Source organism: Cornus florida, unplaced genomic scaffold, assembly GCF_030987335.1.
Source record: "Cornus florida cultivar Cherokee Brave unplaced genomic scaffold, ASM3098733v1 CherokeeBrave_3.0.0_Hap2_Chr11, whole genome shotgun sequence".
NCBI classification, from domain to species: Eukaryota; Viridiplantae; Streptophyta; class Magnoliopsida; order Cornales; family Cornaceae; genus Cornus; species Cornus florida.
The window spans coordinates 134,252,562-134,278,529 of NW_026775581.1; the positions used below are offsets into that span (position 1 = coordinate 134,252,562).

The following is a 25,968-nucleotide window of genomic DNA, read 5'->3' on the forward strand; positions in this document are numbered from 1 at the left end:
TCTCACTTAAAACATCTCATTAAGTATCTTAAAGTAAAGGAATTGGGTATAGGAGTATTAAATACATTAAATACCCCTACGTTGTGAATAAAATATCTAGGTTTCCTTTTCCAGTCATTATAAAAGAGGTCCACAAACATTGAATATGTTAGCAAGCAGATAACATGGATTAGACATAATTAATCTGAATATAAATGCATTCACACAATATACAAGGTGAATTATTAATACTATCATGCATATTTAAAATTAAAATGAGTTTGTTAACCATATAATATAATAAATCTCAATAAAATAAAAGATCATTATCATTATTAGTAAACAATCCATTTTAATTAATGCAGGTCCCTCAACTCTGTAGCATAATAAATCAACCAATCAATATGTCAATAACTTATCCTGATGGAGGAGTTCATTATTACTATTGTTGGATTCATTTGCTATTCGATGAGCACTTTCATTAAAATAATAATATGTGGGTCCCTTAACCACTGCATGAAAAATCGGATAACCAATATGCCAATAACTTATTCGGTTGGCGAAGTTCATTATCGCTATTGGCGGGCAAATCTCATCATTTCCATATCTCTTAAGACAATGCCTTATCTATTATATGAAATGATTCTCGATTTTGTTTAGTATTTCTAAAATCACCTAGTGTAGACCACTCCGTTGGAGAGCTAACACTATTGATTTTAGATTGAGTGTATAACGTTATTAGAGCTCTAACGAAAAATAAAACATTAAATATGTTGTCATTATAATCTAGACTCTTTAAATCATGCGTAGGGCCTTATTTTTAAAGATCTAATTACAATGAACATTTAATATTTTTATTTTCATGAGACAACCATTCTTGTAATATTAAGACTTTTCAAATTATGCGTGGGGCCTTATTTTTGAAGATTTAATTACAATGGTTTTAATAACGAAGGCCATGGGGTAATGTATAAAAATCCCCGCTCCCACTCAATTTTTAATCATTAATAATTAGGGTTTTCATTTTATTCATTTACATGATATAATGCATATAAAACATCTTGATTTTAATCCAATTAAATTTAGAAAATAATTGGACTTTTAAATGATTCACTAATATTTAATTGGAGGCACACTTAAAAATAATTTACAAAAATAATTTTTCCGTTTCCCAATAAGTGCCCTCTAATTAATTAGTAATCAAATCCAATTAATTTTCATAATTTAATTAATATAAATCAAGCCATTTAAATAAATATCATGGATCCAATGCATGAATAATAATTAATAAACAATTATATATTCCACGCATCACATACATCAATTAATGACAGATCAAACAAATAAAAATGGCCAATGGAATCAGCTTTTAACATTTCATTGCTCTATGTATTGCATGAGTGTCTTTCAACACCTTGTAAACACCCGCAGGAGGCTGGTACGCGTCTGGAGAAGCAAAACACCGCTTGGAACGCGCCTGGAGGGCCCCACACGCCCTCACACGCGCCTGGGGCATGCAGCAGGTGAAGACACGCGCCTGGGGCTCATGGGACGCGCCCCTACGCGCTAGCACGCGCCTGGGGCGTGTGGGACGTGCCTGCACGCGCGTGGAGGTGAAACTAGCCTTGGCTGGCGCGTGAAATCCACGCGCCAGCATGCCTTCACTTTGCCACTTCCTAGCGCGTGTTTCTCACGCGCCAGGCTTACACTCCCTGCACCACATATGATCCGTGCCTCTTCTGACGCCCCTTCTCGCCGCCGGCGAAGCTCCGGCCACCGGAAAAACGCTGAAAAATTCCAAAAAAAAATTAGAAAAATTCCCAGAAAATTAAATTAAGCCTCAAAAAATTCCGGAAAAATTCAGAAAAATTTCAGAAAATTACTGAAGCATAATTTAACCCTTTCAGACCTTCTTGAAACTTCATAGCATCCTTTGATGAATATTACATGGCTTTAAATAAATTTACAATTTGAAATACAATGGAAAAAATTAAATTACATCATTAAACTTTCAAACGGCTAAATCAAAGCCTTAATTACATTCATCCAAAGATAAAATTACATTCAATAAACCTATAAACTTCATCCATGGCCCAAACACACATCATCATCCATTCACAATTATACATACATCATTATATATTAATATATTAATTCATACATCAATAAATAAATATATGCATATCAAAATTGGATCCATGAATGATGAATTTTGATAAAAACATGATCTCTAGTAATGAATCAAACCATGCTCTGATACCACTGTTGGGAAACGTGCTAGTTTTAAAAACTTTTCGAGGGATTTTCTTTCACAGATCTTGATTCATCATATAGAGACAAGTTTTATACAAAAATAAAATATGATGTGTCATTCAATTAATGGATTGAATACTTACATCAAAGGTCTGAGTAAACCTTTAAATCTTTCCTCTAAAGTGAATGTTCTCACTTATTGTAGATCCCTTAGTAAAATGTCTTCTCCTTAAATCTCCATCTTCTTGGTAATTGTTTTGCCTTTAGGAATCACTCATAAGTCTCCATGAATGACCTTGGAAAACTAGGCTTGTGGGAGCCTCCATTAGATGAGAACATAAACCCTAATTTTCTAAAGAGAGAAAATATATTCCTTTTTCCTTCTACTAAAAATCACCCCTAAAATATACATAGACCATGTATATTTATAGGCAATATAAAAATAAAGAATAGGAAACAACTAATCCTTCTCAATCTCTAATTCACATGTCTCAAATCTAATATGATTCAATTATCAAGTTGGGCTATGAGTGAGAATCCTTTGGGCTTATTATTTTATTGGCTACAATGAATTAATAATTGGCTCGGTCCATAGACCCAATTCAATCAATTCATAAATTAATTTCCACTCCACTAAAAGAAATTAATTGAACTCCAATTAAATAATAAATAACCTCTAAGTCAATATTGCACTTTGACCCCTCTATGCATAATTAGTTATTGGATAAATAAAGCCATTAATCCGACTACTTAATTAATATATTTATTTTGGTACCTTTGATTATTTCTGACTCGATCACAATAAAATATTTGTTTTACAAAAATAATAATTTAAATAAATAAATATATAATAAATCATTTTGTCTAAAAACATACGAAGGCCTTCGAATTTACTTTGTGATCAATCATAATCAATACAAAATAAATACAAGTAGCAATGATACAAATATTAAAAATATAACCCTCTAACTATTAATTTCATAACTACCCAAAGTGTCGGTCTAAGGATCCCGAAGAATCCGCCGAACAAATCAAAGTAATTATTAATTAATAAAAGAGTTTATACTTTTCTCATGCTTAAGAGTCAAATGCCATGACAGTGATAGGGAGCAATTACATACGACAGTTCTCGCAATATATCTCAACCTAACGCGGATTCAGTTTAAGTCTTAATTAATTATGAGTCCATCTATAATTACCGAATATGAACAATTTATGAAACCTATTTATAATCATGTATTGATCGTCATCACATACATATATAAATATCTCTTGTAATCAAGTAGACACTTTCAATTCTATAATGAATCGAAACATAATACATTGAATTCACCAATTGTATAAAGTATAAATATTTCAGAAACGTCAGGAACATATGTCACTATAATCCAGATAGGAATTTGCTATACCAGGGCATATAAATCCCAACAGCTTGAACACACGGTCCCGGAATCACCATTAGCAATGGAATAACAGTCCTTAAACTAAGCCCATAAGACCACCCTAATCCCCAACAAAACAGAGATAAGCTCATCGTCTTCAATCCACATATAAAATCCATACCAGCCACAATTGACTCAAAAGAACCATATCTCCAAAAATCTCTAACAAATTCTGATCTTTTCAATCCTCCTCCCTAACAAATCACAACCCCATTTTTCCTCAGAATTGCACAACTCTGATTTACACCCAATGCGAGACCTGAGTACTCAAAAGCCGAATGAGAAGGAACATCATGCTGTCCATTATTATTTCTTCCTTTACAGATCAAAGTCCCAAACTTTGTCACGCCACAAGTATGAGACTCACCAGCAACCAAATTCAACATTGTGAAATTCCCAAATTGTCTTTGAGTCTCAGCTCCAATTTTACTACCACCCCAACAAATGGCTCTACTGTTGTTCGTCACTATCCCACAAGAGAACCCTCCACCGAAGATAGTCGTAATGATCTTCGACGCCACCTCCGGTGACAGAATTTTCCACCGGATTAGCCTAGAGGTCCACCTGACTGCCAAGACCATGGGTGACAATAAAACCTTAAATTTTTTAGAAAAAGGTAGTTATAAATCTATTTATTTTTTTAAAATTTATGATAAATTGATACTGACAGGGAAAAATAGACCTACTTTGACCTAACGATAAAAGGCAACTAAATGTTGACCGGACCTCTTCTACTTTTGAGCGATAATATTTCGTTATCAAATATAACAATTTCACTGGATAAGAATGATGATATTTCTTATCCAGGATAATGAAAGACAACGTGGTTCAACAGGGTAAGGATAATCCTAGCACAAGGAAGTCGAAAGGGTTAAATCATATCCCTACAAATATGGCAACGAACAGATCTCTTCTGATCTTGCACAGGCGGATTTCCTCTGATCCCGCAAATAAACCGAGGGAGAGCGACTATAAGAAGGAAATCCTACAGGGTAATAAAGGTATGAGAAAAAACTCCTAAATAAAAGATACATAGTTATTATGTGATACGATTACAAGTACTAACTTGATCGTCGGAGGGTCCTTGGCTAGCACCCCATCGGTGCCATTCGAAATGACATCCCTTTGTTTTGCAGGTAAACGCCGTCGTTCCGAGTCGTGAGGATTTACGCATCAACAGCTGGCGCCGTCTGTGGGAACGATTAGTTCTTTGAAGAAATAATTATCCCGACGCGACTTGGCTCGGACGGCAAAACGAAAGTTTCCGATCATGGAAATCATCCCAAAGTCATCAGTTGACAACGGGTTTCCATGTTTTTATATAAGGACGGGACTCTACATCTTGATTACCCGTCCATCATACTGGGGGCAAAATAGTGGGTTGCGTGATGCCACCCAGTGTACGATGACAATAATCAAATTTGGCACGTCGACCCAGGCCGTCCAATATGGTGTTTTCCATCTAGTGATGCTTGGTCCCCTCACTACTGAGGTTTGGTCGTGTAAGACCAGACTCCATCTCATATCGGGCAGCAGCCAATTAGCAAGGCCTGATCGTTAAAGACTAAGACCTGGTCTTTCTGCACCTACATAAATGGGTAGGTTTCCACCCATCAAGAAGATCACTACCAACATGGGGGTCTCTACCTACTAGTAAAGCCTCTACTACTAAGGATGTCTCTAGCAACAGAGTCTCATTACTCCGTCCGTTTGTGCAATCAGGGTGGCCTTCTACACCCAATAATGTACCAAGGCCTTTAAGTCCAAGGAGTTCAATGTCCCTCAAGATCCCATGAGGTCTGTATTCTCAAGAAGGTTCCTAAGTTAAGGGCGATCATTGGACCCAACGAGGTACTGGCCACCAGACCGTCATCTGTCAGCCGTTGGATACCAGCCCCTATCCACCAAGCATCAAGCTAGTCGTTGGACACTAAGCCTCCACCTACCAGACGACAATTGTCACCTCTCTTCCCTTGCAGGAATTGCCTATCGACTTCAGATTATGCAGAATTTTGGATTGACAATCCATTGCAGGTTAATTTCAGTTATTCTTTCTAACACAATTTAATATTTTTAGACATCTGTAAATTGTTACAGCACCAGATACCCCGTCTGTTGTATAAACATCCATAGCATGGGTCATCACCCAAGATCCCAGCATCGGGGATAGAATAGTGGATCACACGATATCAATCATCGATCTACATATGATGACAAGGTTTAGAAGATTGACATACCTTGGTGCATCGAGTTAGTCGGGTTTTTAGTCTCTTTCCTTTAGCGGCCCCTCGGGGGCACTAGTCGTCTAAGACCGGTGCTCGATCCTCCGAAACCATAACCAGGTAAGTCTCTACACACCAGGAAGGGTACAACCCTTGGTTATCATAAATCAAAGCTTGGTTATCCAAAACCAAGGTCTAGTCAACCAAGATTAAGAATTGATTGCCCAAAGTCTACAAAGGCTCGGTCATCCAAGATCAGTGCCCGGTCACCCCAAGTCTGGTCATCAAAGACCAAAACCAGGGCCTAATCGACGAAAGTATGGTCATCAGAGATCAAGACTTAAGCTACAAAGGTCAGGTCAAAAAACGATCCTCCCTCTCACGTGTTACACCTATGTGGTAATTAATTTCATTATTAAAGGGACGAGCTGAGTTAAACTCGTAAAACCTAATTCCTTTACTAAAGGGACGAGCTGAGTGAATCTCGTAAAATTTATTCCCTTGCTAAAGGGACGGGTTGAATGAATCCCGTAATCAATATCTCCGTACAATAATGAATAGTAAAGAAATGTCCTATACTAAAAGAACTTGGGTTGAATGAATCCCGCAATTAATATCCATGTACTATAAGGGATAGTAAATAAAAATTCCTTACTAAAGGGGATGAGCTGAGTAAATCTCGAAAAATTTAATTCCTTTATTAAAGGAGTGACGACCTAAGTGAAGCTTGTCCAATTTATTCCCTTACCAAGGGAAGAGTAGCCAAGGGTACCAAAAAGAATACCCAGGGGTAGAGTACCTAAGGGTATCAAAAATAGTACCTAGGGGCAGAGTACCCAAAGGTACTAAAAATAGTATCCGCGAGGAGATTACCCAAAGGTACTAAAAATAGTACCCGAGGGAAGAGTTCCTAGGGCAAAGAGAGACAAAAAAATAAATAAATAAAATAAAAATAAAATAAAATTCTACTGTTCACATGAACAGTACCCGCGGGGTACTGTTCCAGGGCAAAAAAAAAAAAAAAATCTTCTACTGTTCACATGAACAGTACCCGCGGGGTACTATTCACAGGGTAAAAAAAATAAAATAAAATAAAAATTTACATTCCCAAAGCTAGACAAGCAAGCTTAGGAATGGGGGGCAACTGATAGGGAAAAATAGACCTACCTTGACCTAACGATAAAAGGCAACTAAATGTTGACCAGACCTCATCTACTTTTGAGCGATAATATTTTGTTATCAAATATAACGATTTCACTGGATAAGAATGATGATATTTCTTATCCAGGATAATGAAAGACGACGTGGTTCAACAGGGTAAGGATAATCCTAGCACAAGGAAGTCAAAAGGGTTAAATCATATCTCTACAAATATGGCAATGAACAGATCTCTTCTGATTTTGCACAGGCGGATTTCCTCTGATCCTGCAAATAAATCGAGGGAGAGCGACTATAAGAAGGAAATCCTACCGGGCAATAAAGGTATGAGAAAAAACTCCTTAAACAAAAAATACATAGTTATTATGTGATACGATTACAAGTACTAACTTGATCGTCGAAGGGTCCTTGGCTGGCATCTCACCGGTGCCATTTGAAATAACGTCCCTTTGTTTTGCAGGTAAACGCCATCGTTCCGAGTCGTGAGGATTTACGCATCAACAGATACTAATAATAAAATTGAGGTGTATGAATCATATGACATAATTAATATTTACATAAGAAAAAAGATATAAAAATATTTAATAAGAAATGACAAATTTAATGAAAAATGATAAAATAATCTTTTAAAATGAATTTATTCATAATTACAATAAATTAATAGTTTATAGGGGTAATTTGTAGTTCAGTGTTATTTGTAAAAGGCAACCGTTTAAGAATTTAAGTTTACATCCGGTTGTTATATCATTAAAGACCTAATGCAAAGTTAGAATAGGAACTGTTATTTTTAATTTTCTCCATCAACCAAGTAAAGTTACACAAAAGCACAATTTAGTGGCACCCTAATTTAAAATTTTATCCTGAACAAGGGTGATTATGGATTACCCAATGAGCTAGTTTTGCTTCAACAACACTTCTAAACCACCAAAGATACAGATCGGCATCTTTATCTGTTTGTGGGCTAAAGCTTTTATGGTGAAAAGAACCGGATATATCAAAATAAAATAAACAACAACAACAACAACAACAGAAGATCATGGAATTGTGGAGGTAAGTGAAATGATGAAAAAGGTAAAGGGTACTATCGATTGATTTATGCAACATTTCATTTTTCAAAAGTGTGGTGTCTGAAGTCGGCCCATACAAGATAGGCCCACAACAAAGTGGGTGAGGGACTTTGATTGAGACCCAATTGGGGCCCAATAAGTGTTAAGGAAGCACTGGCATCTATGAAACATGGACACAGATACGAAATACGGGTACGACACGACACGGATATGACGACACAGCAAATTTTAAAAAAATAGGACACGAACACGGACACGGCGGGAATATGGCTATAAAATTATATATATATATATATATATATATATATATATATATATATATATATATATATATTTAAAATCCACAATTCATCATCTAAGCATTTATGAACCAAACAAATAATTTATCAGTTAAAAGTCATAAGTTCAATAACCAAAAATCTACAATATATGCATCTTTCATCATTGGCCACTGATCATATAAGATTCATAAGAATAAATAACTGAACAGTTTACTTATCAAAAAAAACAAAAAAAAAAAAAAAAACTGAATAGTGATTAGTTGATAACAGTGAACCCAAAAAAGAAAAAGAACTCTATAATCCTCTTCATTGAGTTAGATCTTCTAGAAACTCATCTTCATTTCCATCTCCCTCATCGGTAAATATCATGGCCTCCAAGTCCAGTTCATCAAGTGAAAGATTTGCAATCTCAAGTATTCCACTACTTTCTAAGGAATCAAATGCATCTCCCCCAACATCCCACATCTTAATTTCACCCACATTATATTGTGGAGTTCTCCTTAATAGAAGACGAAGATTGGAATGTACAAATACAAAATCTTCGGCTCTTTGCGATGCTATCTTGTTCCTCTTCAAAGATTGAATAAAAGAATATGTACTCCAATTCCTCTCACAACATGAGGAGGAACAAGGATGTCCAAGTACCTTCAAAGCCAAAGATTGGATTAGGGTGTTGAAGCTCCATAAGAAACCCACCAAATTGCCGGCCCCATAAGTCCTCTATCCTTCAAGAAATCAACCGATCCAAACTCTCTAAAACCTGCCAAAAAACAAGCATACTCTTTTTTAACCTTCTTTCTCTCCACATCATTAGTAAAGTATCTTTGGAAACATTTTTCTCTTAAACTTGAAATCTCTTGATCTCTATGTGGAGGAACACGATTGGGAGCCTCTTGAAGCCATTGTGTGCTATAAAACCTAGAAGTGACAAAATGATAGCTAAAAGTTAATTTGACAAAAATTCAACTTAGAACCTAAAAAATGTATAAAATATTAAAAATTACTTTGGATTCAAGGAATGTGCTAAGCAATGAAGGGGTGTGTTGCTCTTACTCCATCTAGCACTTAATATTTCGCGCACCACCAAAAAGAATGGAGACTCCTCATGCTCTTGCTTTCTTTCATGATGATAAATAGCGGCCTTCACTTTAGCTATCATGGCGTCCCACATCTCATACACCAAGTGAAGACAAGGAACATTCGTATCAGCCCTCCTAAGCATATCATAGATTGGCTTAGTAAAGTTAATTATGTAATCAATATCTCGCCACCAATCATCACTTACTATTTTTGTCTTGACAATTAAAGCACTTTGAACATTATCTTCCCTATAAGATACCCAAAAATCACTCATGACCATGTCTTGGAGACCATGTTTTATTTGCTTAAATCTTCTTAGCATCACAATCATTGAAGCAAAACGTGTCTCCATAATAGAAAGCATGGTTAATTTCATATTTTCATGAAACATTGCCAATCTTATGGAATGATTCATTATAAATTTTTTAATAAATATACAATCATCGATAATAGTTGTAATCTAATAACATTTTAGAAAAACAACTTCATTGACATCGGTATTTTTGGCCGTACAAATATTTTTCAAAGCAAGGTTGAGGGTATGAACCACATAAGGAGTCCAAAATACTTTTGGAAATTGGACTTCAACAAGCAATCCCGCACTCCTACAAATAGGAGCATTATCGGTAATAACTTGGACCACATTATCGGGTTCAACCTCTTGAATGGTCTCCTTGATCAACTCGGAGATGAAAAAATTATCTTTGATTTCACTTTCACAATTTACCGCTTTCAAGAACATAGGCCCATTTACACTTATAGCAATAAAATTGATGATTGGCTTCCTTTGTGGATCCGTCCATCCATCACAAACAATAGTAACACCATTTTCCTTCCAAGAATCTTTAATTGGAATCATCAACTTCTCTATGTTTACTCTTTCATTTTGAAGAAGAGTAGTCCTCAATAAGTTGTAACCGGAAGGACTATAGCCACTAATACTACTATTAGAGGCATAAGTGTAGGAGGAAACATAGTGTGGGTTCCTTGCAAGGTAAAAAGGCAAACCGGCCGAGTAAAACATTCTTGCAATTTCACTATGCAATTCATCACGAGCTTTAAGATTAAATGATTTTTCAATTACCCAACTATTTTTCCTCTTTCTTGGTTCAAGAGCATCACGCATAAATGGCCCACCTCCCGTGCTTACATTTGCACTTGATGAAGATCCGGCTTTGCTTGACTTTGTGGAAGGTGACAAAGGAACCTATTTTGGCATCTCTCTTTTAATTCTTATTTCAGCTTCATTAACTAACCTTTGCATTTTAGCTATATGATCATTAGTCACTTTTTTACATGCTTGAATGCCATGTCCCAAGATTTTTAGCAAATGCTCTTTCACCCTATAGTATGATCCCTTAAAATTCCCTTGACAATAATTGCATTGAAATTTTATATTTCCCCCTCCTCTCCCAACCTTATCAAACTTTTTAACGTATTTCCAGAGAGGGGTGTTATCATCAGATTTAACCCCACTGCTAGAACCTTGCACATTTATTTTCCTAATAACAAATAAGTATATATAAATACAAAATTGTAAATAAAACAACAACAAATAACATGACTAATTTTAATAATTTCATCTTTGTTATAAACTTATAACTAATGAATTGATGCATTCATTTTTAAAGAACCACATAAAATTTGACTAATATATTCCATGAATCATGCAATATAACATTATAATCTGGGAAATGTCAATGTACTGAATAATAAGCTTTATTTAATTTTTTTTTTTTCCCGATAAATTGCTTATCTAGTTATTTTTCACAAAGTCTTGTACATCAGCACATGTAGCTTAATAATAAAAAATAAAAAATAAAAAAGAAGAATATCTTATTCATGTACGTACAGAGATTTAATTGAAGAAGATGAGAGACGAAATGAGTGAAAAGAAACCTACTTGGTGGAGTCGCCTTAGTACCCCCAAAGTAATGTATGTGCTTCATATACTGGCATTTATTCCTTTCCTATGAAAGGCAATGGCTCAAAGCAATTGGGGCCAGTATGCATGGTCTTGTTACTTTTGGTGGAAAATCTGCCTGCCAGAGACTTTTCCAAGTCGTCCAAGCAAGTCTTCATTCAATTGGCCCACTCTCACGCGACTTCGCAAATCTTTAACTCCATTCACATCTCTCTTATCTATTTCTCTTCGGGGTTGAGTCTTTCCTGCAATGAAGAATACACAATTCTATATTTTAACAACATGATTCTCACTCCTCTGTACCTCTTCTTCCTACTCACAACTTCACTCTTCCCCATTTTCTGCAACTCTTACACGCCTACTGAAAATATCACCGTTGCCTGCGGCTCCTCTGACAACACCCCCGCCCCAGACCACCGGAAATGGGTGGCCGACATTGTTCCCAATTATCTGTTTTTGGAACAAAAACATAACTCATCAATACCCTCTGCAGCACAAAGACCGTCTCCCCAAGCAAGCTTTGTTCCCTACTTGAAAGCACGCATTTCTCTGTCTGATTTCACCTACGGATTTTCGGTCACCGCCGGCCAAAAGTTCATCCGCTTACACTTCTACCCTTCTCAATACCAAAACTTGGACCCCGCCAAAGCCTTCTTCTCCGTCAGAGCCAATCAATTCATTCTTCTCAACAACTTCAGTGCCTCTCTAACAGCTGCTTCTCTCGGCTCCGACTATTTTGTCAAAGAATTCTGCATAAACGTAGAAGATGAAGATCAAACATTGAACCTCACCTTCACTCCGTCTTCAACTCCATCCGATGCACACGCTTTTATCAATGGAATTGAAATTGTCTCCATGCCTACCAATCTTTATTACACCCCGGCCGAGGCTCAAGATGGTATTACTTTTATCGGCCATGAGCAAACCCCAATTCGTATTGAAAACAACACTGCTCTTGAGACCGTACACCGATTAAATGTGGGTGGGAGATATATTTCACCCATGCAGGACACGGGCATGTTTCGAAGCTGGTTGAATGACTACGATTACGTTTCGGACGTTGGGGAATTTCCATTTAGCAACAGATCTGAACTTTTCACCAAAGTACGTATTTACACTGCACCAGCCCAAGTATACCAGACAGGTCGGTCCATGGGAAACAACAAAGTAAACAAAAACTACAATCTCACTTGGAATTTGCCTGTGGATTCGGGTTTTATGTACCTGATCAGACTACACTTTTGTGAGTTTCGAGTTCGAGTTGGGGTGTTAAGGGGACAGACAATTTACTATATTCATAACGAACAAGACGGCCGAGAGTCATTTCGATGTAATCGTTTGGGCTGGAAGAAATGATGTCCCAATTTATATAGATTATGCAGTGATGATGGTGAGTCAAGGAAGAGATCAGAATCTGTCTATAGCTCTGCATCCTAATCGGGTCTCAAAGTCTCTTCACTCTGATGCCATAATTTTGAATGGGATAGAGGTTTTCAAACTCAGTGACTATTCTGGCAATCTCGCCGGACTCAACCCTGACCCAGTTCCACAGCCGTCTACTCCACAACCCACAAAACCGGAAAAGCAAAGAACTACACTACTCGCCGCCGTTGTCAGCGGTGTTATTTCAGGTGTGGTCGCACTCTCAGTTCTTGGTTTCTTGATTTTCCGGCAATGGAGTAGAGTAAAGGAATCATGTTGGGGCTCGATCCCATACGTAGCATCAAAATCCGACAAAATGGGTGGCTTGCTTCTACCGTCTGATCTGTGCCGTCGCTTCTCTTCTGCAGAAATCAAAACGGCAACTAATAACTTTGACAATGTTTTCATTATTGGAAGTGGAGGATTTGGCGACGTGTATAAAGGGTATATAGACGGTGGGGCCACCCAGGTTGCGATTAAACGGTTGGATACAGGATCAAAACAAGGGGTCCACGAGTTCACCACAGAGGTGGTGATGCTTTCCCAGCTTCGTCACCTCCACCTGGTCTCTCTCATTGGATACTGCAACGAGGAGCGTGAGATGATTCTTGTGTACGATTACATGATCAATGGGACCCTCCGGGATCATCTCTACCGTAAAAACAACAACAAGGATCATGATCATCTTCCTCTCTCTTGGAATCAGAGGCTCCGAATCTGCATAGGTGCAGCAAAAGGGCTGCACTACCTTCATGAAGGTGCGAAGCACATGGTCATCCACCGCGACGTCAAGTCGACCAATATTCTGTTGGACAAGAAATGGGTAGCTAAGATTTCGGATTTCGGGCTATCGAAAGTGGGCCCTACGGGTACGCCCAACGCTGCAGTCTCTACCGTGGTGAAGGGTACTTGGGGGTATTTGGATCCGGAATACGCAAGATGTCGGCGGTTGAGTGAAAAATCTGATGTATATTCGTTTGGTGTGGTGCTGTGTGAAGTACTGTGTGCCAGAAAAGTAGTAGATCGTAGTCTGGACGATGATCAAGTGAGTCTGGCTAACTGGGTAAAGTGTTGCATTAGACAGAGAACTCTTGATCAAATCATTGACCCGTATCTGGTGGGAAAGATAGCACCAGAGTGTTTGAGAAAGTTTGTGGAAGTTGTGAAGAATTGTCTCATAGATGTCGGAATCGAACGGCCATCTATGGGTGATGTGGTGGGAAGGCTTGAGTTCGCATTGCAATTGCAAGAAACTGCAGAAGCCGCAAAGCAGGATATCAAGGAGCTTGGTGATGGTGGGTTCGACATGGAGAATATCTACCCAGCAGACCCAGAGCTGCCATTACAATTACATGCAGCAGGTCTTCACAAGAGTGGATTCGCATCGGATTCAAGCAGCTGGTTAACAATGACAGAAATCACCAGTACTGAAATTGGTGGTTAGGATTTATTACACCTTCTCTCCATATATTTTATAAAATATACTACATATATGGCTTCAAATGGGAGATCATAGGAGCTTAACTAAGGACATGTTTAGTAGGAGGAATAATTCTTGATTTCTACTTTTAATTGTCAAAATTGAGAATCAAAAGTAAAGATCATGTTTAATATATATATACAGTGAACTCTCTCATTCTAGAAGGCAGATCTGAAATTTTATATGGTGGCTGATGGCGGTCTATTCCCGGCGTCAATTGCAATTGCAGCAGTGATAATATATATATACACACATATAGAGAGAGAGTAGAAAACATTGATGGTCAAATAGAAAGCAAAATTATAATTATAATTATTAAACTTGCTTTTTAATTTCTTGCTTTGAAAATATTAAAAACATACAAAATTAGTAAATATAATTTTATTTTATATTTCAGTTTTAAAAATGAAAATTATGATTTTATTTTTGAAGAAAGTAAAAGTGAAAAAGTGAAAGCCTTAGTATACGGAGCCTAAGCAAATAAAAATGCCTAGAGAAATTATAATATGATCTCTGGTGAATGATTGGCTTTACGATCTGACAAAATAATTAGTTTTAAAAAAAAAATGGTAAATTTTTCCGAACAGTGTTCAAACCAACACAATACTAACCATTAGTATTATTACAGCTTAGTGCACAACTATACAGCTTACTGTAGCCAAACTAAAACACACCTAACAATAAAATGGTAAATTTATATTTTCAATATTAAACTACATTTTGCAGGTATTCGACCACACAGGCACCACAATTCAAAGATTTCTACGCAAACTGCATTCAACCAACTAGCCTTATCAGTAAATGAACTAAAGACAATAAGATCACATTTCCAAGTTTTACCCAAACAGTTTTCCTGTAACTTATGACTAATAATTAGCCTATATAATCTATGCCAAACAGAAACAAAATAGCAACGTTGAGCGATACCAGCTTCCGCAATGTAGCAAAATTATATTATAATTTACATGTAGGACTAAGGAGAAAGGAAATGAAAATAAATAATGACCTTAGCTTAAGATAAAAGAAAGGTAAGATTTTGTTTATACCCATTTTCTTGTTTCGGAATTGGCTTTCTATGAAAAATAGGGACATCTATCTCTCCATTTTCTCCCACTCCGAAAGGATAGCAAAATCTCACCCTTCCCTTCACTTCTCATTCTGAAGACAAACATGAACATTTCCCTTGTCCTTCTTTTCCTTCCAACTCCCTCAATTCAAAGACACCGCAAGAGGGGAATCTAAGGACAGAGCTAACAGAACCTCATCAGAAATAACATCCAAAACATGAACACAAATTACAACATGATCACTATGTTAATCAGTTGTTGCCTTCTGGTGGTTAAACAGATGGAGATTGGAGTTGCTTTAGCCGTCGTACACCATCATTTGTTGGCCTAGACCTCGTTGAGAGAGAGTAGCAAGTATACAAAAATGGCCAGCTGTAACACTTCTACAGATCATTATGGAGACCTGCATCCGATAACCCTGCAATGCAATCCAAGCACAACTTAAATTTGGGCTTCACCTTATGCACAACACTATGTTAATCAGCGATGACACCTACATCAGGCAGTTAACCAAATGGAGATTGAAGTAACTTCCGCCATTTTACAACTTGCTTAATTGTAAGCCTGGTTGAGACAGTACGCGATGCCCAAGTGTAACATTTCTACCAAATCATCATGAAGACCCGCATCGCATGACCCTGCAATGAAGAATTCCAAGCACAAAGAATAACTGGGCTTCTACCTTCTACACATCACTATTTAAGTAGCTGAAACCTTCATCAGACAAACAGATGGAGGTTGAAGTTGTTTCAGCCATTGTACGACTTGCTTCATCGTAGGCCTGGTTGAGAGAGAATCGACAGTACATGCAACAGCCAAGTCTAACACCTCAACCAAATCATCATGGGGACCTACCTCCCATAACCCCGGAGTGAAGAACTCCTTGGCACGGCCATGTTGTAGAAGCAAGCGCGCCCACATGACAATATTGAAGCCATTCCCGTAAGAAGCGAATGACGGATCCAGAGCTTTCTTGTCTGAGATTAACTCAAGCAGCACCACCCCATAACTGTAGACATCAGCTTTGTCTGAAACTCGGCAAGTCATAGCATATTCTGGAGCCACATAACCAAATGTTCCAGCCACACCTGTAGTGGCATGAGTTTCTGAAGTTCCAAGGAGCCTAGCCAATCCAAAGTCGGACAAGTAAGCATTGTGGTCATCGTCCAACAAGATATTACTAGGCTTGACATCACGATGGAGGACACGTGGCTCACACTGGTCATGTAGGTATGCAAGTGCATGGGCTATGTCCAAAGCAATCTTGTGAAGTATCCTCCAATCGGCAGCCCTTGTAGACCTTTCCTGGATGAAATTTTCCAAATTACCACCAGGCAAATAATTATATATAAGGAACATCTCTGTTTCACTTGCATGATAACCTATCAGGGTGACAAGATTCGGATGATGGAGCCTCCCTAGGGTTCTTATTTCTGCATCGAACTGTTGAACCCCTTGGAACCGTCCAACTGCAAGCCGTTTTATTGCCACCAAGACTCCTGGGGAAATCTCGGCCTTATAAGTTGCCCCAAAACCTCCACTCCCAATGCAGTTGCTTGCATTAAAACATCCTGTGGCCTGCACAACATTTTCATACGTCAATGGAACCCTAAGATCAGTGAAGACCGTAACTTCCTTCATGGCAGCCACACAAATTCTGGGCCTTGGGTTGCATTTTCTGATGTAAATGAAGAGGACAATCAGAGCAAGAAGAACTGATACAATGGCTGATGCAGATGTTATGGATGCAATCTCGATCAAACTTAAGCCACTACTCCCACTTCTCTGGGCTGAACTTGAGGTTGGAGAGGCAGCATAATTCTGTGAATTCCCAACCCTCCCTTGCGGATCTGAAGATGGCACTGTTAAAGAGACCATATTGCAAGGCTGTAGTAAAGGATTTCCTAGGACACTACTGCATTTCATCAAATTACCATTCAGTGGCAGCGGCCCAGACAAGTTATTGAAGGACACATTGAATGCTGAGAGCATTGTCACATTCACCAGACCAGAGGGTATCTGCCCCGAGAGTTTATTGTAGTTGAGCAGAAGAACAGTCAGATTTCTCAAATTCACAAGACCTTTTGGAATCTCACCAGAAAGAGAGTTAGAAGAAAGTTCAAGCACTTCTAATGAGTGCAGCTGCCCTAAGCTTGTAGGGATAGAGCTAGTAAGGTTATTACCAGCCAAAGAAAGACACTTGAGATTGCTTATCAGGCTGAAGCTGCTTGGAATTGGACCTTGCAACAGATTCCAACTCAAATTAAGAGCAACAAGAGACGCAAAATCTCCAAAAGTAGGAGGTAAGGTCCCACTAATCTGATTCCCGGAGGCATCCAAAAGTTTAAGAGATCTGCACACTGCACCGATTCTTACAGGAATTTGACCAGATATTCTGTTGTTGCTAACATTCACAATCATTGAATGAAGTCCGTCGCATTTCTCAAATAAGTCCCTGGGAAATGGTCCGGCAAGCTTGTTGTCAGCAGCAAGAAATGCATAGACAGTACGTTTTCCTAATCTATCAGGTGCAAGCAGTACTGACTGGAAAGTGCCAGTAAAGTTGTTCCCTCCAAAATTATGAAAAACTGTAAGACCACCACTATCTTCAAAAAATGGCAGAAGGGTTCTAAGATGAGTTCTATACACAAAAAATGACTGATATGCATATGATAATTCATGAAGTTCAGAAGGATATACACTCAATGAAGGAGCATGTAAGCAACTACTGGAATCAAATTTAGGGATTGAACCTGAAAGGCAATTCCCACTGACATCAAAGACAGTCATACAAGGAACCGGAAGTTTCTCACTAAGCTCCCCTGCCAGTCTGTTTGAGCTCAAATCTAAAAACTGGAGCTTGCTGCAGTGACTTAATCCCTCGGATATTTCTCCAGTGAAAAAATTCTGAGCAAAGTTCGCCATCACCAAGTTGTCACAAACACCCCAATTCTTTGGCAACCTTCCCTCTAGAGTTGCCCTCGGCGCCCACATTATTCTGAGCTTTGGAAGAGTCATAATTTCCTCAAGAATGGCACCTTCAAAGTAATTAAATTCATCTTTGGTAGAGATAGAGTGGCCGAATGAGGAATCCCTTTCTGAGTTAGTAATATTAGAAAGAGGATCAAACAAATTTGAGAATACAAGGACAGATAGTTCAGAACAATTTCCAAGCTCAGGAGGTATCAAACCACTAAGGCTGTTCCTTGAAACATCCAACACTTCAAGCTTGTCCAACCGACCAAGTTCAACCGGAATGACCCCTTCCAGCTTATTAGAATACAACAAAAGCGACTGCAACCCACTGCAATTCCCCAAACTGCTCGGAATCCCACCGACCAAGGAATTACCCGAAAGCTCTAAATGCTCGAGTTTCCCACAATTATCCCCAATTTCACTCGGAATCGACCCACTGAGTCGATTAAATGACAAGTAAAGCTCCCTCAGATCTCTAAATCCACCAAAAAACCCTGGGATTGTCCCATTTAGTTTATTCCCCGCTAAATTTAAGATTTCTAAACTCACCAAATCTGACAGTGAATAAGGTATCTCCCCTACAATCTCATTAAACCCCAAATTGAGAACACTTAAATTTCGTAAAGCCCTGAAATGAGATGGCAACGACCCGCTAATCGAATTCCCTTCGAGATCAAGAACTTCTAACTTTTCAATACCCCATAGTTCAACAGGTATTTCACCATTCAAGTCATTGAATGGAAAAGATAGAACCCTCAGTTCTGTAAGCTTTGCAATGGCAGGTGAAAGCATACCCACTAATTTTACATTACTATGCAAACAAGTTCTCCTAATACCGAACCCATAAAATGGAAATTGAGCAAATTTATCACAAGAGAAAGAACCAGAATTACCTCCGTGACCTCCGCCTGTGATGTTGATGACCGAAACCCGATAATTTGAATCGCAGGTGACTCCAAACCACGAACAGTGGTCAGAATTAGTCGAGTTCCAGCTCGTAAGCACTCCTGAAGGGTCTGAAACTGAACTCTTGAACTGTAACAGTGCCAATTTTTCCGAATCGTCGCCTACAACCACATAGGAGTGAGCTATAAAGAAGACCCAGAAGAGAACAAGCAATTTCAAGGCCCCGTGAAGATGGTACCATTTTATAACAAAATAACAACCACCACCCATTACTGAAATCCTAAAAGAGTCAAAGAAAATCCTAGAAAAAAAAGGAAAAAAAAAAAAAAAAACCCAAATCCTTATCTCTGTCTCACGCTAATTGCAGAGAAAAATAGTGGCACATTTTTTTTGTTTGTTCGTTGCAAAACCCCAATTTGGGTTTTGGTGAACAGAGCAAAGTGGGAAAGAGGAAGACAGAGAGAGATTCAACCACCGTTGTTTCTGCGAAGAGATTCAAAAAAACAGGCGTTGTTTTTTCCACTACAATAATTTCTTTTTTGCATGTATTTTTTTTTATTTATTTTCTTTTATAGCTACAGTACTACTTTTTGTTGTCGCTGGTGGTGGTGTTTTCGTTGTTTGAATGGATTTTTCTCTCTTTGAGCTTGGGAGGTGATGGGCCCACTGAAATTAACTTTGTGAATGGTGGGCCATGTCCGGCCCATGTTTCCCAAACAAGACCGAGACCTGCTCCTTTTTACCGGCTTAACCGGTTGGGTTAGATGGGCTAAAAATCCGCTCCTGTCTGACACGTGGATCAATAGAGCGGAATTCACGTGAGACAATGCCCCCACCTCCTCCTTCTTCCGCAGCCAGATTGGAATTTGACAATTTTCATCATGCTTACGTAATTATTCCTCATTTTAATAAAACTTAAAAATAAAAATACTAATAATAGGAGGCATCCTCTAAATTGATAGGAGTAAAATATATCCTTAAAGTGACCAAAATTTAATATAGTCATCCAGTGGAATATATTTTTACTTGTTCCAGTTTTATTGTTTTTTTTTTTTTTTTGTTAACGGTCTGTGTTGCTTGTTTAAAGTCAAATATTGATTTGTTATTTATTTAGTGCAACAATGAATTTATGTGCAAATATCCAGTTCTCTCTACTTTTGGTTCAGTCTTTCTGAATTTGGAGAGAGAATAATTTCTCTTAATTAGAAAAAGTTATTTTTGTTAATTAAAGCTTTAAATAGTATAAAATTGGTGCAACTTATATAGAGTGAATGTTGTCAATCAAACTCATATTTTCAATATCAGATGAATTAAAGGTTTGGAAATAATTTATTTTTTTATAAAGGCGGCTTCATTGAACAAAGAATACAATAAGGCTACAAGCATAAGCCATAAAGTTCTCACAGATACGTAAAGTAAGATAACAATCCATGCCAATCAAGGTGTGTCAACACATGATTTGATCTTCTAACTGATATTTATCCGATACTCCGATCTAATAAAATGAAAATAAATTCCCAATGTTTTGTTCAAAATTAAAGGGTCAAACGAAGAAACACCCATATCGCACCTTTTACGTGCGAAAAACTACACAAATAAGTTTATCGATCTATAAAGTAGAGTTAGATTAAAATGTTATTACTTTTCAAAAAAATATAGATTATTTTGTAAAATAATTGAAAAGGACTTTATGCAACTAACCCAATGGGCAATATGCTACTAATATCGTAGCAAAGAGGTGTTATGTGCGAATCAAATACACTAGGAGTTTTTACTGAAACCGAAAGCTAAAGGAATGGGAGCACCATAATCCACCCAGAGGCGGCCAGTTCGTGAGACTGCGGCGGGTTCTGAATAAATCCATTCAATCTAAATCTTTTTTTTCTCTTTTCGATCTTTTTCTTCATTTTTCTCTTCCCATGGAATTACCTCTTGAAAGATTTCTAGAAACTTGAGTCTTATTTCCTCTTCTTCCGACATCATTTATCCTTTGAAAGGCATTGACTCTTTTTCTTTCGGTGGAACTTTTTCTTTCTAAGTTGTTCTTGTTATTCCTTTTCTAAACTATTCTTCCCTTATGATCGACTTTGGAAGCCGGAACATAGGAGTCCTGATGATCCAGTGGGAGGGATCTTCCTCACAAAGCTAGAGATCGCATTAATAGCATTAATTGTAGTGATGGTAGATGTTGGGAGCCGCAGGCTTCCTCGGCCCAGCGTGTTTAGCCCGGAGCATGACTAGGGAGCAAGCTCTTAAAAACTCCCATTTTCTCTTTGGGGTTCTTAGGAGCTTCATGTTCATCCGCCACGTTGATTTTCTTCTATGAAATCTTGTATTATATATATATATATATATATATATATATAAATTTATTTATTTATTTTGGCACGATTTTTATATTTAAGTTAGGATTCTTTATGTTGAACTAAAAAATAATTTCAAATGAGATTGAATTTAGAAATATATATCATAGAATTTTTTTTTTGACAATTTCATACCCGGAATAAATAAATAAGTTGTATTTCATGTGCAATAATTTGGTAAAGAATCAGAATTCAATAATTCTAAATGTAACAATTATAAACAATTCAATAATTTCAAAAAAAAAATTGCATTTCATGTGCACTTAACACACATCTATGAAAGAGTAAAATAGCAAAACGGATATTACAATACTAATTTATATCAAATTTTTAATTGAGGGGCGTTTCTGTGAAAAGAATATGATTGTTTTTTGCACACTTTTAAAAATAAGAATAAAGGTATTATCGCAGATTATACATTAGAGGTATTTTTTGCATTTGCCCTAAAATAAAAATGAAAATGTCTTGATAAATATAAAATGAAATAAAGTTTAGGATACCCACCCTAATTTCGATCTAGGGATGTCATCGGCCAAGTTCGCAACGGGCATCCTTTTCCAAACCACTCTACTAATAAATAAATAAAAATTCTACTTGAAGCACTCCGGCAGATGGGAAGGATTCGTGCCATCCTTGTATACATAAGTTTTTTAAGAAAAATATTTAAATTTAAACAAATTAAAAATAAATTTTGTAATTTTTTTTTTTTAATATAATCAAATATTTAACAATCATAATAATTAAATATTAAATTTTAAAATTATCATTAAAAATAAGAAAAAAAGAAAAATTATAACTAATAAAAAACATTTGTTTATATATTAATTATTAATCGAGGCGGGTTCAGGCTATGCGGATTTTAAACTTACTTACTTTTAAAACTCGTCTTTAACCTTATTAATATGATCTCATATCCGTCTCAATAAATACAAATCTCGATAGAGTGTGGACTAGATGGAGTGGAACGGAGTGGGTTAAATTGACTTTCCTACTCTAACATTATGCCATTAGGGGCAAAAACCATTGGAATGATTAAATTGTATTTGTATGAAACATTAGTTTATTTTATCTTAATTGATATTATTATTAGTATTATAAAATAACTTTTAAGTACTTTATAGTTTTTAGATTACTATCAACTCAATTACAAACCAATCTTCATCTTGACCAAATTTCCACTGGAAGTCAACTTTAGATTAAATGCTTAAAAATTGGTTGAAGGTTAAATTATATCATCCTTTAAAGTACAAAATACTCACTGAGGTTTTCTCCATTGAGCAAAATATCCCCCTGAAATAAAAAAAAAAAAATGAGCAACTTAGTCATAGTAGTTCTGAAATTGAGCACTTTGCCCCCCTCCAGACGTCGGAATCCTCTTTTCGGTGATATGTATAAGTGCAATTACATATATGCCCTCTATAATGATAACTTTAGAAAAAATATGAAAATGCAAAGTGTCGTATATACCCTTTAATAGTTTTAAAGGCATGTGTTGACTAAGTTTTCACCCCATGCCACCTCATTAAATTCAGGTATATTAATGTAGTTTCCAATAAAACCCCAAACCCATATTCTCTCTCCATCGTACTGTCTCTCTTTCAACCGGTATTCTCTTTCTATATTCTCACGAAACTCCATTATCATTGTTAGATCACCACCGCCGTCGTCGTCAACCATGGCACCATGAACTTGTTACCGTGATCTATACCATTGCGGTTATCGTCAACCATGGTGACTTGAATTAGTCCCCGTGAATCACGTGTTGAGAGTTTGTGCGCAGCGGAATGGTTGTGGAAGATAGTATGGATAGATAACCTAGAAGATAGTAAATATATTTAACTTGCTCTTTTATCTAATTTTTTCTTATTTTAATTTTACCGAAATAAAACTAAAATTAAACCACAAAACAAAAATAAAGTGCAAATAAAGTAAATAGAGTTTGAGAGATGACACCAAGATTTTATCGAGGAAACCCTAATTGGTATAATAAACCAATTGTAACAGGAAAAACCTCGTTGAACTCCGCAATCCTGAGATAAACTATCCACTGTGTTTGAAGCAAAGTATACCGAACTTTGACTCAGTTTCACACCCTATCGTTTTACCAAAAATCAATTGCTGATAATCCCTGGCTTTGCGACTCCCTCGTCCAACAGCTCTGGATCTAAGGCTTACTCTCGATCTCTGTAGAAGAGTTGCAGGTAGATCAGACAACACTCCACGAATGCTCTGACCCTTTCAAAGTGTGATCGCTTCACCCCTTTTCTTCAAGATCTGAATTTAATGAAGAATGAATGAATTCTACTTTTCCGGAATTTCTGAATCTTCAATTATGCTTCAATTCCGATGAGATAGAGAACAACACTCCTAAATCACTCTTGTGTTTATGTGTGTGCTCTCAAAAATAAAATCAGAAAAATCAGATTGATTTTCTGAATGAATAAAAATATCTCTCAAATATGGCTTTCAATAAGATCTGAATTTTGTATGCAAAAGCCGTCACTAAACCTATGTGTATGATAAGGTTTATATAGAGTTTAGAAAGTCCTAATCCCTCAGAAAATATGATAAATTTCGTGCATAGGATTTGGTACAGTTTTAAACCAAATAAGAAAGAAATCTGAAACAGGAAACTAAACTTTCCATTGGCTATTAGGACTCTTGAACCTGTTCAAAGAATTGGGAACCGATTCAAGGATGGCAGAATGTATTTCGAGGCCAATGTTGAAGACTTGAACCTGTTCAAAGAATTGGGAACAGGTTCAAGGATGACAAAATGATTTCTAGGCCAAATTCAAATGGCTTGTACCTATTCCAAGAATCATGAACAGGTTTGTAATACCCCTAATTTTAAAAAGGATATTTCTGATATTTAATTTATTATTTAAGTGCATCTTATTTGGTCATGTGTCGTTTTATTTGATTATGTGCTTAATTGTTTTATATTGTAGTGCTTTAATTGATTATTATTTAAATGGAATTATTTGTATTTGATGATTGGAACTATTCGTATTATTAATTTCATTATATTTATTTATTTGTGTTATTTGAATTAACTAAATTAATTGCTTTAATAATTAGTAACTACAAATCGTTTTGTGAACTGTTTAATTATTTAGGATTTTAGGTTTCATGGATGGGCCAACTGAAATTGCAGCTAGGTTTTATAGTTATACACGGATTAGGGTTATTGTTTTCACCTATAAGTATAGGTGGTTTAGGGTTTTAGAAAAAAAATAAACAAAATTCTGTTAGACAGAGTATATAGAGAGGCAGAGAGAGTTTTGAGAGAACGGTAAAGGAGGGAACTAGGATTTGGTTTGGATCAAGGTTGGACCAAAGAAGAGGAAGGGGTGGTTGTTCGTGGGTGAAACCAAGAGCAATAGAGGTGCAATAGCAGTGGAGAGTTGGACGGAAAATTCAGAGAACGGTGGTTTAGAGTTTCAGGCTGAAACTCAAAGGCAAGTTCTGTTCTATTCTATCCCTTTAATCTGTATTTTGTGCATGCTTATATAGACTCCAGGGATTAAACTAATTATTAATTACATCTTTTATACATGTTTAATCAGTATTTAGAAGCATTGAATTAATCTGGTTCTCAGTTGTTTAAAAGTTCAGTGTTGAATCTTACTGCCGTTGCTTTAAAAAAAAACTGATGTTGAATTCAATTTTTAGTTGTATAATTCTGTCTTGTGATTAATCTGGGATGATGATGAAACCTTAAAACATGTAATAAAACAGAATTCAGAGACTGGAAATCACCGGAGTCGAATAAGACAAAGGGAAAACGGACAACGGCTGCTAAGGGAGGGAGAGCAGGCTCCCAAAACCCTTAGAGCCGGCTCCCAAAGAGTTGGAGCCGGCTCGAAGTGATTTAGAGCAGGCTCTAAGTGAATGAGAGCAGGCTCCAAGTGAGTTTGAGCAGGCTCTAAATTTTGAAAGAGCCTGCTCTCTCTTAAAATGCTACATAATTGATTTTTAGGAGCTGTTTGGGCTATACTGGGTGTATGCACTTCGGTTAAATTGTTTTAAGTGATGGAAAAATATAAAATCATAATTGGATTGAAGAATAGTGCAAGAAAAAACCTAAGAGAAAACTGATAGCTTACACACTGTCTTGTTGGTTTTACTTACTGGAACTTGGCACGGTTTTTATATATAATCTAATTATATATAATCATATATTTTTTCAGTGTTATAAGTATGGTGAATTAATTATATTTAACTATACTTAGTTTAGAATTAATTGATACTCAAATTATTATAATTGTATCGATTTGTCGGTTGTTTTGTAGGATTTGAATGCTATGGTTTATTTTAGCAGTTTAAATAATTGAAGCATGATTTT

The 25,968-nt window shown here is 36.8% G+C and overlaps 1 protein-coding gene and 1 pseudogene across 1 annotated transcript; one reads left to right on the forward strand and one right to left on the reverse strand.

Moving 5' to 3' along the window:
* The first annotated feature begins 11,542 nt into the window (after window positions 1-11,542).
* Window positions 11,543-14,566, forward strand: LOC132285346 (receptor-like protein kinase FERONIA; annotated as a pseudogene).
* A 501-nt stretch (window positions 14,567-15,067) lies between these two features.
* On the reverse strand, window positions 15,068-19,877 carry LOC132282818 (LRR receptor-like serine/threonine-protein kinase RPK2). Its single transcript, XM_059784621.1, has 2 exons — window positions 15,873-19,877; window positions 15,068-15,793 (listed from the first exon to the last, which is right to left on the reverse strand). Exon 1 carries the CDS (start codon window positions 19,525-19,527, stop codon window positions 16,075-16,077), a length of 3,453 nt encoding a protein of 1,150 aa, XP_059640604.1. The 5' UTR covers window positions 19,528-19,877; the 3' UTR covers window positions 15,068-15,793; window positions 15,873-16,074.
* Window positions 19,878-25,968: the final 6,091 nt, after the last annotated feature.